The sequence below is a fragment of the Sinocyclocheilus rhinocerous genome, unplaced genomic scaffold (genome assembly GCF_001515625.1).
Source record: "Sinocyclocheilus rhinocerous isolate Xijiao unplaced genomic scaffold, SAMN03320098_v1.1 scaffold1170, whole genome shotgun sequence".
Lineage (NCBI taxonomy): Eukaryota > Metazoa > Chordata > Actinopteri > Cypriniformes > Cyprinidae > Sinocyclocheilus > Sinocyclocheilus rhinocerous.
Window position 1 is genome coordinate 548022 of NW_015652163.1, and position 16866 is coordinate 564887.

At 37.8% G+C, this 16866-nt stretch overlaps 1 protein-coding gene across 5 annotated transcripts in view; it reads left to right on the forward strand.

Annotated features, from left to right (window-relative positions):
- LOC107713895 (zinc finger SWIM domain-containing protein 8-like) overlaps positions 1–16866 on the forward strand; it is a 42778-nt gene that overhangs the window by 4510 nt on the left and 21402 nt on the right. For all 5 annotated transcript variants that reach the window (XM_016519543.1, XM_016519544.1, XM_016519545.1 and 2 more), the window contains exons 2-8: positions 2975–3128; positions 3764–3858; positions 6574–6746; positions 13114–13221; positions 15383–15464; positions 15568–15688; positions 15993–16194. In XM_016519543.1, coding sequence (XP_016375029.1) covers positions 2975–3128; positions 3764–3858; positions 6574–6746; positions 13114–13221; positions 15383–15464; positions 15568–15688; positions 15993–16194 — 935 coding nt within the window. The remainder of the gene's footprint in view (positions 1–2974; positions 3129–3763; positions 3859–6573; positions 6747–13113; positions 13222–15382; positions 15465–15567; positions 15689–15992; positions 16195–16866) is intronic.

The window sequence follows — 16866 nt, forward strand, 5'->3', positions numbered from 1 at the left end:
TGCTAAGACAGAGATTTCGCTTTCCTTGGACATGACAACCTATTTTCACAAATATATATGACTCTGCCTGGAGGACAGACGCAAGTAATCGCACGCGCTCAGTCGATCTCTCTCTCATTCACTGTCTGTTTAGGCTGTTTAGGAGCCTCTGTACAAATCAGCATGGAACACATTATGTTATCATTACTAACTTGTTTCATATTCAGTCCACATGCATGAAGTGTAAAACGAGAAGGGCATAACCTTACGAAAAAATAAAACACGCAAAAATCGCGGTTGCTGCGGTTCTTGCATTCCTCTGCGGTTTGCTCGTCAATAGCGCGGTATTGCGATATTGCGGTTATCGCGACAGCCCTAGACAGTACTTGACAGTTGCCCTTTATGGTTAAGGGTGTCTGATTTAACCCTAGATAAAGCAATGCACAACTTGACTCATTTTTAGTAGAATGGTCACACTTTGTGTAAATGGACAGCTCTGCTGATTTGACTTCAAAAGGAATAATATATATGTTGTGTTTTAAAAGAATCTTCAAATTTAGGAGCTTTTGTTTAGTGGTTCAATAGTTTCTATTGAGTAACTTACGCAATACTGGAAGCTAGGGCTGCACGATTAATCGAATGCGATTGTCATGCGCATTTTGTTAGTAAAGCCGGTTCTGTAATCAGCAGTAAATCATCATCACGTGCTTTCAGATGGAGCAGCATTTACTACACAGAGCCGTAAATCACTGACAAGTTACGCAAAAAAAAATCGCTTTTATTGTGCGATTATGAAATCGAAGAAATCGTTCGCGATAATGACCGCTGTTTGCATAGCTTCTCTGTGAACTACGGCTCTGTGTAGTAAATTCTGCTCCTTCTGAAAGCATGTGAAAATATCACATTTAATAACATATTTTTACTTCAAACTCACTTCATAACGTCAGTCGAGTGTTTGAAATAAATCCTTCTGTGAGATGATGTGGCTTCTTACACAGAATAAGGCATGCAGCATATTTCATAGTATTCTAAGCAGTGATAAAGGCACTGCATTATAAATATACTTTATTTTAATGAAAATTATAATAATAATAATAACTTCGATAAACCATATATTGTAAAAATCGTGTGTTTATTAGTCACGTTGAATCGCTATAGGCCTTTCCTGGGTTTCTTCTGCGAGGCGTATTTGGAGTTTCAGCGCGAGAGCGCCCTCTGACCTTTGGATGGAGATTTACTGCTGATCACAGAACCGTGCTTCACTGAAAGATACGCATGACAATCGCAGCTTCTGTTGAATCGCGATTTCGATTTATCGTGCAGCCCTACTGGAAGCTCTTGCTTTTGTTTTGCAAATGAAAAAAGTTCCAAATGTCAGTGCAGAAAAAACATTGAGCATCTTCAAGCAACGAACTGATTTTTCATTCCTGATTTAATCATGTTTTATGATTTAATTGGTGACTTGCTCACAGTCAATTGTTTAATTCCTGAATGAATCAGCGTGATTGAACGAGTCTGTTGAATGAATGATTCTAGAGTGTGGATTTAGTGTGTGTTAAAGAGGCTGTGGTATAATACTTGCTTAGTCGGGTCTAAAGTTGGTAGTAAGCACGACATGCATTGTGGTCATAATATAATGTGTTGAAAAATGTAGCATGGCTTCATGTGAGATCTCCATAGTGTTATAGTGACAGTGTATCAATGCAGTGTCTGCCTGAATGTAATGTGAGCTTCAGCTCTAAGGTGACCGAGTGCAGTGGATTACAGTCCCATTGCCTAAAGCCCTGTTATGACAATGACCTCCTGATATTGGTGTTCATTTTAGATGGATCTTACTAATATCTAATGAGATAAGTATGTCACTACAGCCCTGTGGCTCAATGTAGAAAATAAAGTTTCATTATATGCACTGCCATTGAAACCTGTGCCTGAGTTCACTTTAGGCTGTAGGGACAAATATTCAGTTGCTCTTGAAGGAGTGTCTTTTAGTCTGAGTGTTTTTCATTCTTACAGTCTGACCACTCTTATCATTGTCTGGAGGAAATTGGTGACTTGAATCCAGGACCCTGCAGGATACTTGAACCCCACCCCCCACCCCTCTCAGTGGACAGCATTTATCCTCTGTTGGCAGCTGTCCTGTTTTCTCTCTGTTTAGCCTTGAGTGTATATGAACAGTCTGGTTTACAACAAAATAGGTTGCCTGAGATCTTGAACCTCACTTCTCAGTTTTGTTCCCTCTGTTTCAAAAGGAGTCGTTTGAACTGCAGCCATCTATGTGACTATTGTTCAGCTATTTGCCTTTAATGCCAAGTATTTTTGATTGTTTAATGTAGAGTGGCTGTGACCGGAAAGTAGTGATTTTATCACCCTACTGATCAAGGCCTGTTCACACCAGCATGAAAATTTGGTTGATTCATTCTGGTTCTGGATTTATTGTCTGATATTCATTGTCGCTTGGTAAAATAGTCAGTTTTTGAGTGCCACAAAGTCATAATTTTATGTATCATGCAAAAAAAAAAATGGTGTAGGATTTTCACTGAAATACATTTTAGTCAGAAATTGCTAGTATATTTCACTAATAATTACAAAGAAATGGCAAGTAACACATTGAATTGTTGAAATTGAAATACTGAAAGACGTAATCGTAAACGTAATCTAATAGTCTTAGTTTTTTTGTAACAGTACAAAAGCAAAAATCTTATTGGTTGGCCAGTTTTCTTTGCAGTGCAATGGAAGAGAGATAAGATCACCTCTCCTTAAAAGTAAATGTCACATTTACTGCATGGCTGTTTTTAGTGACTTTCTGAATAAGCACTTTGATAGCCATTCATTCAAGTGAAAGTATTTGTCTCACAGAACTTTTGCACTGAATATTTTTCTTGGTGTAAACACATCTTCAGATTGCTGCTGAATGTCCATTGATGCCATTAGTTTCAGTCTTTGAGCATGTAGTTTACCTGCAACGAAAAGTGACTCATATCACTTCTTTTCTTAGATGGACAAGTCATCCCTCTGGTGGAGCTGTCGGCCAAGCAGGTGGCGTTCCATATTCCATTTGAGGTGGTGGAAAAGGTCTATCCTCCTGTTCCTGAGCAGCTGCAATTGCGGATTGCCTACTGGAGCTTCCCAGAGAACGAGGAGGACATCAGGTGAAAGTTTTGTAATGGCTAATACACCACATGCATAATTATTATTATTTTTTTCCAAGCACATTTGACCAATTCCAAACCACATCAATCTTAATAACTACTATTCATTTTGTATTTAATCATTCATAAGTGATATCTAGGCTACTACTCCATGAAGGCTGGAAGTTAAAAACTCCTTAAATTCAGGTGTGCAGAATTATTAGGCATGTTTTCTTTTACAGATAAAATGAGCCAAAAAAGAGGTTTAACTCAGACTGAAAAGTCAAAAATTATTAAATCCCCATGAGAAATATTAAAAACTAATGCAATACAGAAATTGCAAAGACATGACCATTGGACAGCAAAATGCTCACTGGGACAGCAGGGGAGAAGAAAAGACACATGTTAACTGCAAAAGATTTAAGAATGAATGTGAAGAATTAAATGTAAAACCATCAAGAACCATTTAGTCTCCAGCGCCACCATTTTCCAAAACTGCATCCTTCCTGGAGTCTCCAGAATTACATGCTTGTGATTATCTTTACGATTAATCTGATTAACCAGCGAGTTACCAGAATGCCCTTTAAGATTTCGAGTATGACCAGATGACCTGGTGAATGCTTTGTTTAATATCTTTCTTCTCTCTGTCCTTGCAGATTATACTCCTGTTTGGCCAACGGCAGCCCTGATGAGTTCCAGCGTGGCGAGCAGCTCTATAGAGTGAGGGCTGTGAAAGACCCTCTGCAGATAGGTGAGAAATCAAAGACATCCCACATTTACCATGCCACAAGTGCTGTGTTTTTGAGCAAAAGCTTCTGAAAGTTGCTTTGCTATATTTAACACTTTCGACATGAAACTTAAAATAGTTTTATAGGTTGCAGATCTTAAAATAGCATTCAGAATAATCCTCCCTTGTGTTAAGAGTCATTTCAGCCCTGAGGTGCTGGTCTTTGGCTCTGGTGCGCTCTGTACATGTTAAGTACCATGTCTTCATATGGCCTGAGAGAAAACCAGAGGCATGGCACATAAGTGTATGTGTGAGTGATTTGAGCTCAGGCTGTGAATGAATGCTGTTGTTGGAGGCAGTGGGCCGTACAGCAGCAGAGGGAAATCATGATGCAGCTGGCCCAAGCCTGACCTATCCTGCGCACATGCACTCACACACTCCAGGGGTCTGCCTTCATGCTTATTATTCACAGAGTGTTTAAATGGCCCATAGAGTGTAGACAAAAGGATAAAACATAACCTTAAACTGTCAATTCTGTACGTTTTTTTAAGAAATATTTTTGAAAGAAGTCTCTTATGTTCAACAAGGCTGTGTTTTTGATCAAAAATACATTAAAAACAGTACTATTGTAAAATATTACAATTTTAAAATAACTGTTTTCAATTTATATGATGTATGTTGAAATTAAATTTATTTCTGTGATGAAAAGTTAAATATTCAGCATCATTACTCCAGTCTTCAGTGTCACGTGATTTTCAGACAGAATAATTCTAACATGCTAATTTGCTGCTCAAGAAACATTTCTTATCATTATCAGTGTTAAAAACTGTTGTTGTGTTTAATATTTTTGTGGAAACAGTTTTTTGGGATTCTTTGCTGAATAAAAAAAAACAGCATTTATTTGAAATAGAAATCTTTTGTAACATTATAAATGTAATTACTGTCACTCTTGATCAATTTAATGTGTCCTTGATGAATTTGAAATAACAAAAAAAAAGTACTGAACCCAAACATTTAAATGGAAGTGTATATCGGTAGGTATAGATAATTTGCATTTATTTGATCTGCGTTTGTTTGTATGTTCATAAATGAGACCTACAAAAGAAATTGCATTGTATATTATTGACAATATATTGTTCACCTTGCTCTCTGGATATATCCATTGATGTAGAATTTTGCATATCAAAGTAAATAAAAATAAAAAAAATTGCTCAAGATTAGCAGTGAGTTATTAAATGAGTCAAGAGGCTTCAGGGTAAGATGTGTCCGTAGTAAAAACGTAAAAATAATAGTGATCTTGGTATTTAATCATCTTGCCTTTTGAGAAGGTAAACATCCATCTAGCTTGTTTTTCAGAAGCATACTTCATGTTTTGGTTGCATCTTGAACACTCTAAGTGCCTGGTTCCTCTGATTTATGCGTCTCGCTCACCACTTTCTGTTTACTGTATGCTAGCAAATTTTTAGGGGGGTTATGGTCAATTATATGATACTGAAAATTTCCTCAAAACCAGAAAAAAAAATCCTCCTCTAACTGCCCTGGCCAATCAGTGACCACCCACCGCACTGACCTCCCAAACTGCCCATCAACGCCAAATCAAACGTTCTCACTCACTTCACCAGAGTGGAGCCAGAACGGTCTGACACAGACCGGCTGCACCTAAAAGGGAAGTGCTTCCAAAACTCCTTCCCTCTGCACTTTGTTTAACCTCATAGTGACAATACAATGCTAAATCTCCAAGGATCAGCCTTTACACAACCTGCCCGGTTGCTGCTGCAGGCTTATTAGTCTATTCAACAGAATTGCTGCATTGCCTGCTGGGATATGAGTCAGGTTGACCCATTCAGTCACTTAATTGTTCATGGTGCATGTGAGGTAAATTATCAGTTTAGTGAGAGATTTCAGTGATGTATTTTACATCACTGTAAATGCAACCCAGTATTATATTCTTTCATGATGTGTAACTGGTGACAACCCAGTGACATTTGCAGTCATGATGTGCTTATTGGCCCAGGCAGTGATTCACTAAATTAAAGAAAGACCGTTTTTAAAAAAAATCAAGATTGATTATTAAATTCTTTGGGCCTTTTGTTTTAGCCGGGACAGCTGACAGGAGAATGTGGGTCAGGAATAAAGGAATAGAAGGGTGCTTTTGGCACTAACAGGTAGACTGAAAGAAAAAAAGAGGTGGTGTAGTAGAGTTGGCTTGAGGAGGCCCGTTGAATTTGGAACAGGAGTTATAAGCTGAAACTACCCACCACCCCCACCTCTGCTCTTACTGGCCAGAGGAACGCTGGCTGCTGTCCAGTGGTAAAAGCGTTTGGCCAACCCCCTACCCTCAACTCTCCACACACACATTTGGACTCTCTTTCTTTCTCTCTCTCTCTCCATCTCAGATGTCTTTCATTTCCTGTATGGTCTGTGTACAGTGCAATTGCTGTTATATCATTCAGCCTTACAGTCAGCAAACTCCCTCAGACTTTTAAACATTAATGTTTCCAGATTTTTCCCCAAAACCTCCTTGCATTGAGTGCAAATATAATAATGGGTGCTCTTATTTTTGCTTGTTTTATATAGCATGCAAAAAATGTTTTCAGAATAATCAGTCCAACAACAAAGGCAAAAGTTTTCACAGCTGTATTTCACAAACATTTTTGTCCAGAGTGAAAGGAGAATGTGAACTAGTTTTGAGTTGAAATGTGTTACCACAGACTTATAGCGTTTTACTTTCTCGAACAGGTTTCCACCTCAGTGCCACAGTAGTGTCGCCCCAGGCCAGCCAATCAAAAGGAGCCTACAATGTGGCTGTAATGTTTGACCGCTGCCGCATTACTTCCTGCAGCTGCACCTGCGGAGCAGGAGCCAAATGGTGTGCCCACGTTGTGGCCCTCTGCCTCTTCAGAATTCACAATGTAAGAGATTTTAGATGCACATTATGCCCTCTGTTTAGGGATACACAGAATATCAGTAGCATATCAACTATTAGCCGGTATTAGTTTTTTTTGGGGGGGATATTGAAATTGGATATTTATATATCTAATATATATTTGGATATTGCTTCATTTAGCCTATTTATACATTTGAATTATGCTAACACTCGTTTAAAGTTAATCTTTAAAAACATTTATAATTAAGTATTTCTTAAATCTGAAAATGTATATATAATATATAATATATATATATATATTGTACATTGTTAAATGTAGCATTAAATTGATTTCAAGCGTTTTATTTTCGTTTTATTTGTTATTTTTTTGTTAATGTAATATAATGTAAAATTATTTTATTTGGTTTATTTATTTTATAAAATAAAATGGAATTTTAATAAGTGTTATGAAAGTAATTGTCTTATCACACAGATTTTTTATATTGTTTTTCTGGTGTTTCTGTTACATTTTTTCTTATATTACCTTTGAAGTAAACAATCTGCCATTGCTGCAAAATACCTTTACAATGAGGATGGAATTTGGTCTGCGGCAAAATACAGAACTTAAAATAGAAAAGCATATTTGAATATGCTTGTTTATGAACTAACACCGCAAATCCATTTGTAGCGTAGTTGAAAATTTTCCCTTAAAGGGATACTCCACCCCAAAATGAAAATTTTGTCATTAATCACTTACCCCCATGTCGTTCCAAACCCCTAAAAGCTTCGTTCGTCTTCGGAACACAATTTAAGATATTTTGGATGAAAACCAGGAGGCTTGTGACTGTCCCATTGACTGCCAAGGAAATTACACTGTCAAGGTCCAGAAAAGTATGAAAGACATCGTCAGAATAGTCCATCTGCCATCAGTGGTTCAACGGTAACGTTGTGAAGCGACGAGAAATACTTTTTGTACGTGAAGAAAACAAAAATAACTTTATTCAAAAATTTGTCTCCTCTGTAATCTCTCTGCATCACCATAGCGCCATTTTGGAGAATGACCACTGAACACAAGCAGTGTACGCTATTCTGTGTCAGCCGCGACACAAGGATACATTTTCTACTTGTGTTTACGCTTTGATTTGAACGAAAACAGTGCATCCGTGCAGCGCTGGCTGACACAGAAGAGCGTACGCTTCTTGCGTTCAGTGGTTATTTTGTGGTTGAACCACTGATGGCAGATGGACTATTCTGACGATGTCTTTCATACTTTTCTGGACCTTGACAGTGTAATTTCCTTGACAGTCAATGGGACAGTCACAAGCCTCCCGGTTTTCATCCAAAATATCTTAAATTGTGTTCCGAAGACGAACTATAAGCTTTTAGGGGTTTGGAACGACATGGGGGTAAGCGATTTATGACAACATTTTCATTTTGGGGTGGAGTATCCCTTTAAGGTTCAAAAAATGAATGCATTAACAAAAACCAATTACTTAAGGCAAAAGTTCTCTGTGTCTCAGAAGAACATATACACATGCATTTTAATGTGCACAATGGCCTGGTTCAGATGGACATATCTGTGGGGAGGATTTCACATACAGCACATGCACGATCTGTCTCTAGGTTTCTATCTTTTCGGAGTGACTGTGGGCGTGAGAGCACTGAGAAGCTTTTGATTAGGTTTGATGCCTCCCTGTGGAGTCAGTAGGGTGGAGGGAAGGATCTGCACTGCTGTGATATCCCCCCCCCCCCCGTAGAAGGGCCTGCCCAGTCAGATAGACCTGGCGGCCCGGGCCGTGGGTGGCGTTTAGCATTTGCATGTGGGCTTTGTCTTCTGTTTGCTGCCGTTGGGGGAAATTATAACAAACTTATTTTGCATTAACTTTTTCTTGCATGTTTGGTTGTAAATAACAAATACACAGCTCTCCTGTTTGGTTTCTTGTAAATGATGCTAGACATCCACTGAATTTGTAAATGTTGTTGTAAATTTGGAAAAGGAGAGAATAAGTAGAATAAGACTCTTTAGGTAGTGTCTGCAATATGACACTTGCCCATATTTGTAGTAGGGATGCACCAATACCACTTTTTCCAGTACTCGCCCGATACCGATACTTTTATTTTTGGTACTTGCCGATACCGAGTACCGATACATAAATGAACTATAGTGCCCTACACCCACTAGTAAAAAATTATATCTGGTCTCTGAATCATTTTTGGTTTGACTGTATATCCTTCTGTTATTTTCACACTTAATTATGCCCATTAAAATGTATTTTACAAGTTTTTGTTACTTTCACTGTTCATTTTTTTGCTCTGCAGTACAGCCTAGTGCATTTCACACAGGCTGTTAGTTTCACTTTCGCCAGAAAGTCGTGTATGGCTAAGGTTGAAAATAAATGATGTTTATAGTGAATGCCCCTATAAATGGTCTTATTTTTACGATTTAGTTTTAATCCAAATGATGTGTGCTAAGTGAGTGAACATCAAAGATCACACAACAGAAGTGCGCGCGTGCTCTCTCTCGCTCTCTCTCTGTCTCTCACTCGCTCTCTCCCTACCGGTACGTAACTTGTGCATTGTTTTACTTACTTGTTTTTGACATATCTGACCGAACTACAAACTTTCCAGTGATGTCTGTGAGAAAGATATATTCACTCGATAAGCTCGCGCATCTGCACCACCGCGCGCTCAATCCACTCTCAGCGTGCTTTGTTTATCAGCTCGCACACATCAGCTATACAGGCGTTAATACTGAATGTTTAACATTATATTCATTGCATACATATACTTCGTAGTAGACATCCTTAACTCCTTTCTGCTGTCTGTTGTTCTGTTGTCGGTGTTTCTTTGTTTGAATATGGCGCTTATCACATGCTGTGTGGTATCGGCGTTTGGTATCGGGGCATTTTAACGAGTACGAGTACAGGAGCTCAGTATCGGGCCCGATACCGATTCCAGTATCGGTATTGGTGCATCCCTAATTTGTAGGATAGGTGTCTCTTGGCAAATAGCTTTGAGAATGTATGACTTCAATGCACTTACACTTATTGTGCAGTCCTGTCTGTTGCAAACAGCTCAAGTGTTTATTCTGCTATTGTGAGTTGTATAAACAGTATATTCTTAGATCTGCTATGCTATGAGACATTTATCAGCCACACAGTTATTGCAGTAAAACACTGACGTTTTAAGATTTAATTTGGCTATAGCATGTCTTCATTTGCTGCTTTGTGCGTTGAGGCCGGTGTCTAAGGAGGTTACCTATCATTTCCTCACATCACAGCCTGAAGTTCAAATACTTCAAGTTTGACATTTAGCCCACCTACTCAACAGTATCACAGAGAGCGTGTCATAAAGTATAGTGCATTCCTGCTTTTTCTAAATCTTTAGTAGAACAAGACAAAAAGAAAGATACCTGCCATTAAACTCAAACAGACAGTATTATGATATTATATATTTAGTAGCTGGAGAGGCATGCACCGGTGATAAACTGTGTGTGTCAGTCATTAGGCCTCTCGTTCTTTATCATCGCTGTGCCCTTTAACTATTTGAGTGGGCTTGTGTGGTTTTTTTCATGTGTGGTGAGCTGTCAGACTGTCCTCACAGCTAAACTTGCATCAATACATCCCACCATCCTAATTGTGCTGGTAAAAACTGGTTGCAACTTGCATTAGAAACGTTCTAAGTTTTAACTGTGTTAAAAACATTATTAATGGGTCCTAATCTTGACCAAAATGAACATAATGTCCCCTAAACTGTTTTGGAATAGTCACCACCAGAGTAATTACAGAGCAACCCTTTACTGGAATGTTGTCTTTGAGCTAGTTTTAATGACTTGATGCATGTATTAAATTTTTTTGGTGGCGCTTTTTATATTTGCCAAATATTGCAAGAACCCAAACCTAAAACCATTTGCAATATCGCAGTGCCCACATTTTGTCAGGATGAACACTGCCATAATGGTCAATGGAGGTTTTCAAACTGGGTATTGCAAGAGGGTGCTAGCGGATCCCTGGAAAAAAACAAAACAACAACAAGCTAACACTTAGCAAATTTGAAATTATTTTGATTTTCATTTTGCTTTAAGGCTGTTTAGAAAAAATAAAAAAATATTTATTGTAGTACAGATACAATAAATTGAAGAAATGCTTAATATTTTTCACTTAATATATACAGTGCCTATAAAAAGTATTCACACCCCTTCAAACCTGAAATAAGTACATTGCATAAGGATTCATACCCTTAACTCTGTACATAGCTGAAGCACATTTACAACCTCAAGTCTTTTTGGATATGATGCGACAAGTTTTGCACATCAGCATTTGGCAATTATCTGCCAATCTTCTCCTCATCTCTTCACCTCTCAAGCTCTGTCAGGTTGGATGGGGGCAGATGCACATTTTTAGGTTTCTCCAGAAATATTTGATTGGGTTCAAGCTCACGCTCTGGCTGAGCCACTCAAGAACCTTCACAGAGTTGTCTATAAGCCAGTATTGCTGTGTTCTTAGAGTTATTGTCCTGTTGGAAGGTGAACCTTCTGCCCAGTCTGAGGTTCTGGATGATCTGGACTAGGTTTTCATTAAGTCTATCTCAATATTTTGGTGCATTGAGCTTTTCTTCTACTCTGACGAGTCCCTCAGTCCCTGCTGCTGAAAAACAGCCCCACAGCATGAGGCTGCTACCAGCACACTTTACTTTTGGGATGGTACTCTGCAGGTGATGAGCAGAGCTGCTTACCTTCAAACATGATGCTTTGAATTGAGGTTCATCAGACCAGAGAATCTTGTTTCTCAGTGTGTTTTCATGTGTCTTCAGTGAGGAGAGGATTGAGTCTTGCCACACCGCCATAAAGCCCAGATCGGTGGAGTGTTGCAGTGATGTTTGTCGTTGTGTAGGTTTCTCCTATATCCACATATGATCATGGAGCTCAACTAGAGTGACCATTAGGTTCTTGGTCATCAGTCTAGACAAGGCCCTTCTCCATCAATTGCTCAGTTTGGCCAGGAGGCCAAAGTAGCGCTATTGCAGATAGGAACAAATATACTACAAAGAAATATCCTGTCGGCACGTTATTTGAGCGTACTTTGCTTTTCCAGTGAGTATGAGCGGTACACGAGCGGAACGCACATTCATAGAGCGGAATATTGAGCGGAGCGTCACACCGTGCAGTGCTTAGGAGAGTGAAACCTGCACGCTGAACACTGCTGGGTGCACCATATATATATATATATATACAGTGGGTACGGAAAGTATTCAGACCCCCTTAAATTTTTCACTCTTTGTTATATTGCAGCCATTTGCTAAAATCATTTAAGTTAATTTTTTTTCCTCATTAATGTACACACAGCACCCACCCTTGACAGAAAAACACATATATATATATATATATGTATGTATATGTATACGGCGTATACGACCGAAAATGCGAAAGGCTGAAAATTCAGTGAATCCCTAAAATATATACATACATACATACAGTGGTGTGAAAAAGTTTTTGCCCCCTTCCTGTTTTAAACATTTTTATAATTTTTTTTAAATATTGTAATTTAAATTCTGCTGTCAGTGATGTCTTTCTAATGTTGTGCTTTTTAAAAAAAAAAAAATGTTATACTTCATTTTGCAAACAAAGTTGTCTTACAATATCATGCAAACTGCCTTTCTTGCACTTAAATAGGTTTTAATAAATAAAATATATAGCCTTTTTATTTTTAGCAGGAGTGGTGGGTGCCTCAAACAGATCATCATAGGGATCTTTTAGCATCAAGAAATTTGAAAACCACCGAGTTACAATACATTTGGTAAAATGTCTTCAGATGGTTCAATCTGATGTAGAAATATGTGGTTTCTCATAGAGTTAGACTCTCAGCCATGTGGCAAATCCCGCACTCAGCCGTACTGGGGTGTTGTCCAGGAATCCTAAACGTTTCCGTCCTCCTTATCCTCCTCAGTGCAGTTCTCCAGTTCCGTCCTTCATCCACCCTGATCTCCTCCCCATCCTCCATCTCCCAGACACAGCCAACACATTTCACTCCAGTAGCTCACAATGCTGCCCCCACGGGATGCTCCGCATTCTCTTTAATAACCTCACTATGAGCTAAAGAGAGAATTAGCTCTGATCGGCTCAAAGCGTGTCTATCTGGAGCTCATATATTATGTATGGCCATTTGCAAATGAGGGGTTTTCTGCTCATGCTGGAGGAGAGTACCAGGTGACTGCACACTGGGACAGCCACCTGAAGTTATCAAAGCCTCCAGACACATTAGAAATGCACAGAGTGTTTGCTAATGAGCAGCCTGCTCCTGGTTTAGTTTGCACTAGTGAGTGGGCGTTAAGGCAATGAAGCTTGATTTCAGTTATGTATGTCAGCCAATGTCAACCTCAAATATCAGCGACTCTTGGCATGTGTTTGTTTATAGGCTTCTGCGGTGTGTCTTCGAGCACCTGTGTCAGAATCCCTGTCCAGATTACAGCGGGATCAACTCCAGAAGTTTGCACAATACCTCATCAGTGAACTCCCACAGCAGGTGAGACATGCATTATTTATTTATTAGTTTTTATAAATTGTAGAGATGGCCTCGTTGCTCATTGCTTCTCTGAGCTCCTAAGTTTCTTTGCACAGCTCTAAATAACTGTGATGAAGTGCACACAGTGGCCTCATTGTCCTTATTAGGGTGTGACGGCTCAGATTTCTCACAGTTTGGTTTGTATCATGGTTCTGTGGTCATGGCTTTGGTGTGGTTCTGTAAACACTGAGGCAGATAACAATAACTAATAATATTAAAATGTTAAATGCATGCTGTGTGTGTTGTGTGTAAAATGTGTTTATATAATGTTTATATATAATATATATATATCATATGTTTATATATATATAATGTATATATCATATGTTTATATATATATAATATATATATCATGTTCATTTAACACGTTAATTAGATTTAATTACGGTGAAAAATTACACCTTAACATTAACGCACATGCCCCGCCCCAGACCTAAGTGGGTCATCTGACATTCCATACAGTTGATTGATGACAAATATGAGGCAGGGCAACAACTCACTGTGTGATGAAGCCTAGAGATCGTAGTTAGAAATTCTAGTCTCTAGAATTATAGTTATAGTTAATTATAGTCCCTAAAAAAACTGTTTTGTGTTTTTTTCTCATATTTACATCATATAGTTAAGCAATATCACACAAGCAGTAAGTGCAATATCACACGAGTGCAAATGTGATACTGATCTTATACAACAGTTCAGTAAGAAGTTAATATTGTGTTATTTTAGACACAGTGTTGTCTGTTTTGCTCAATTTTGCCAACGTAAATATAAGGACAAAGCAGAACTGTTCATCTCCGAGCAACACCGCTGCATTTCATTTAATTCGTTTTGAATGAATTGGGTGAAGCATTAGGCTCGTTGGATTTGAAGCGGTGCTGCACAGATCGACCGGTGTATGACATCAAAGTACAGCGAGAGCGGTTCAAAATCATAAGGAGCCGTCTGCTCTCTGATCGCTCTCGCGATACTTTGATGTCACACACCGATCGATCTGATGGTGGTGGTCCGCTTCAAGTCGAACAAGCCTAAAGATTCAATGGACCATCCATAAAGAGAACCATTTACTTCACTACTGAATGAATCAGCCATTTGAACGAATCAAATGAATGAATAAATGACTCGATGACTTAATCATTAAGACATTTACCACCACCTACTGGCAGTTTTAGTTTATTATTTAGAGTATTATTTCATTAAAGAATTAATTTCATATTTCCACAGTAATAATAATAATACAAATTATTAAAGGTATTGTTCACCCACCCAAAAATGAAAATTGTCATCATTTACTCACCCTCATGGTCCAAAAGAGTATATGTAATACATTTTATTTTGAATCAAACAAAATATTTCTTGCTGAAGCTACTTTTTGTAATGTCTGTTTGATGCTTTACACAACAATGACTTTAAATGATCTTTTGGGAGTAATTACTCAGCCATATTTGATGTGCGATTAATTTGCGATTAATTAGATTAATTAATCACCACATGTAATTAGATTAAAAATTTTAATTGCTTACCAGCCCATATATATATTAGGGCTGGTAAGCAATACAAATTTTTAATTAATTAATTACATGATGTGATGATTAATTAATCTAATTAATTGCAAATTAATCGCACATCAAATATGGCTATATATATATAGCCATATTTGATGTGCGATTAATTTGCAATTAATTAGATTAATTAATCATCACATCATGTAATTAATTAATTAAAAATTTGTATTGCTTACCAGCCCTAATATATATATGGGCTGGTAAGCAATTAAAATTTTTAATCTAACTATATATATATATATATATATATATATATGTAGCATTTTTTTCAAACACAAGTTGTTATATTTAATAAGCAATAATACTCAGATATTATTAAATAAAACTATTTAATGATTATAATAATTATTAAAATTATAAAAATATTTAAAAACAAATTTTTTTTGTAAAATATTTTTCTATTAGATAAGTGATATGTAAATGTTTAATATAGTATATTGACGGAATTTCACTTCCTTTTCTTCGGTACCACCATCTCAGAAAATTTTTTCTTTTTTCTTTATGATTTGTCTCTAATGATAAATAAATTTCTGGCTTTGTGATTCGCTGTTTTGTATCTGCAGATATTGCCGACAGCTCAGCGTCTTTTAGATGAGCTTCTGTCCTCCCAGTCTACCGCTATTAACACCGTGTGTGGAGCCCCGGGTATGGACTGACCTACAAACCACAATTAATGAATTTCTAAATTTCTCATTCTCTGTGAACCTTGTAAATCCTAATTTTTCTTTTCTAACAATTGGTTCAATAGATCCTACTGCTGGCCCTTCAGCCTCTGACCAGAGCACCTGGTATCTAGATGAGTCCACCCTCAGTGACAACATAAAGAAGACCTTGCACAAGTTCTGTGGCCCATCACCTGTTGTGTTTAGGTAAAAACAGTCGGTCTGGTTCTACCTATATCGTTCTGAAGAAGAGTTTCCCAAACAGGCATACATTCCCTGTTGGTTGCTTTTTCACAGATTTTGCTTTGTTAAACCTATAAAACAAATTTTCACTTGAAAAATAAAAAGCAACCTCAAATTTGTAATGGCTTAACACATTTGGTTACTTTTTTCTTTAAAGAGAGAAAACAGCATAAGTTGTTTATTTTTTTTTTGGATGAAGATGAACAACAAACAGATAGATGAGCAACAGACAGAACTAACTGTTGTTTTTGTCACTTGTTGTTCTCAGTGATGTGAACTCCATGTACCTGTCATCCACTGAGCCTCCGGCAGCTGCTGAATGGGCTTGTTTGCTGAGGCCCCTGCGAGGTAGAGAGCCAGAGGGCATCTGGAACCTTCTGTCCATCGTCAGAGAGATGTTTAAGAGGAGAGACAGCAACGCTGCGCCTTTGTTAGAAATCCTCACCGAACAGTGTCTCACCCATGAACAGGTACAAACCTGACTTGACCACACTTCACACACCAGGGTGACAGATTCATGTGTAAAAAAAATTTGCATCATCCTGATGCAATTACCTGCCACATTTGTGCCTGCATTTAAACCATAGAAAATTCATAGGAATATCTACAGTCACACATTTGTGAACACCTTAAGGGGCAGATTTACTATCAGCTTGCGCTAGCGCAAACCCTCATTTGGGGTTAAAAAACACAGTGGGAAATTAGCGCTGAAAAGGTGTGGACAGTTATTTTTGCGACTCACCTTATTGAATATGCATTTGTAGGAGTTTCCCTTTCGATCTGTAAATGTATGGGAGGAGAGTATTTAAATGAATCACGCAACGTGATTTACTAAGATTTGCGCTCGTCAATTCACTGGTATTTGTGGCATTATTTAACGGCCAAAAAAGCATGTCTTAAAGCAGACGTAATTTGCGCTGGTCATTATGGAAATGAGATGTTGCATCTGTGTTCTTTAATGTGGAATTGCGCTCTAATGCTAATCTGGCCCCAAATATTAATTTCTTAATTTTTTTATTGCATACAGGTTTATTTTGAGGAAATTAGATAATATCCTAAAACTTTTATTAAATATATTCTGGCATTTGGTATGACAAGTAAAATGTTTGCATTTTGCATTTTTTTTCTTATATATATATATA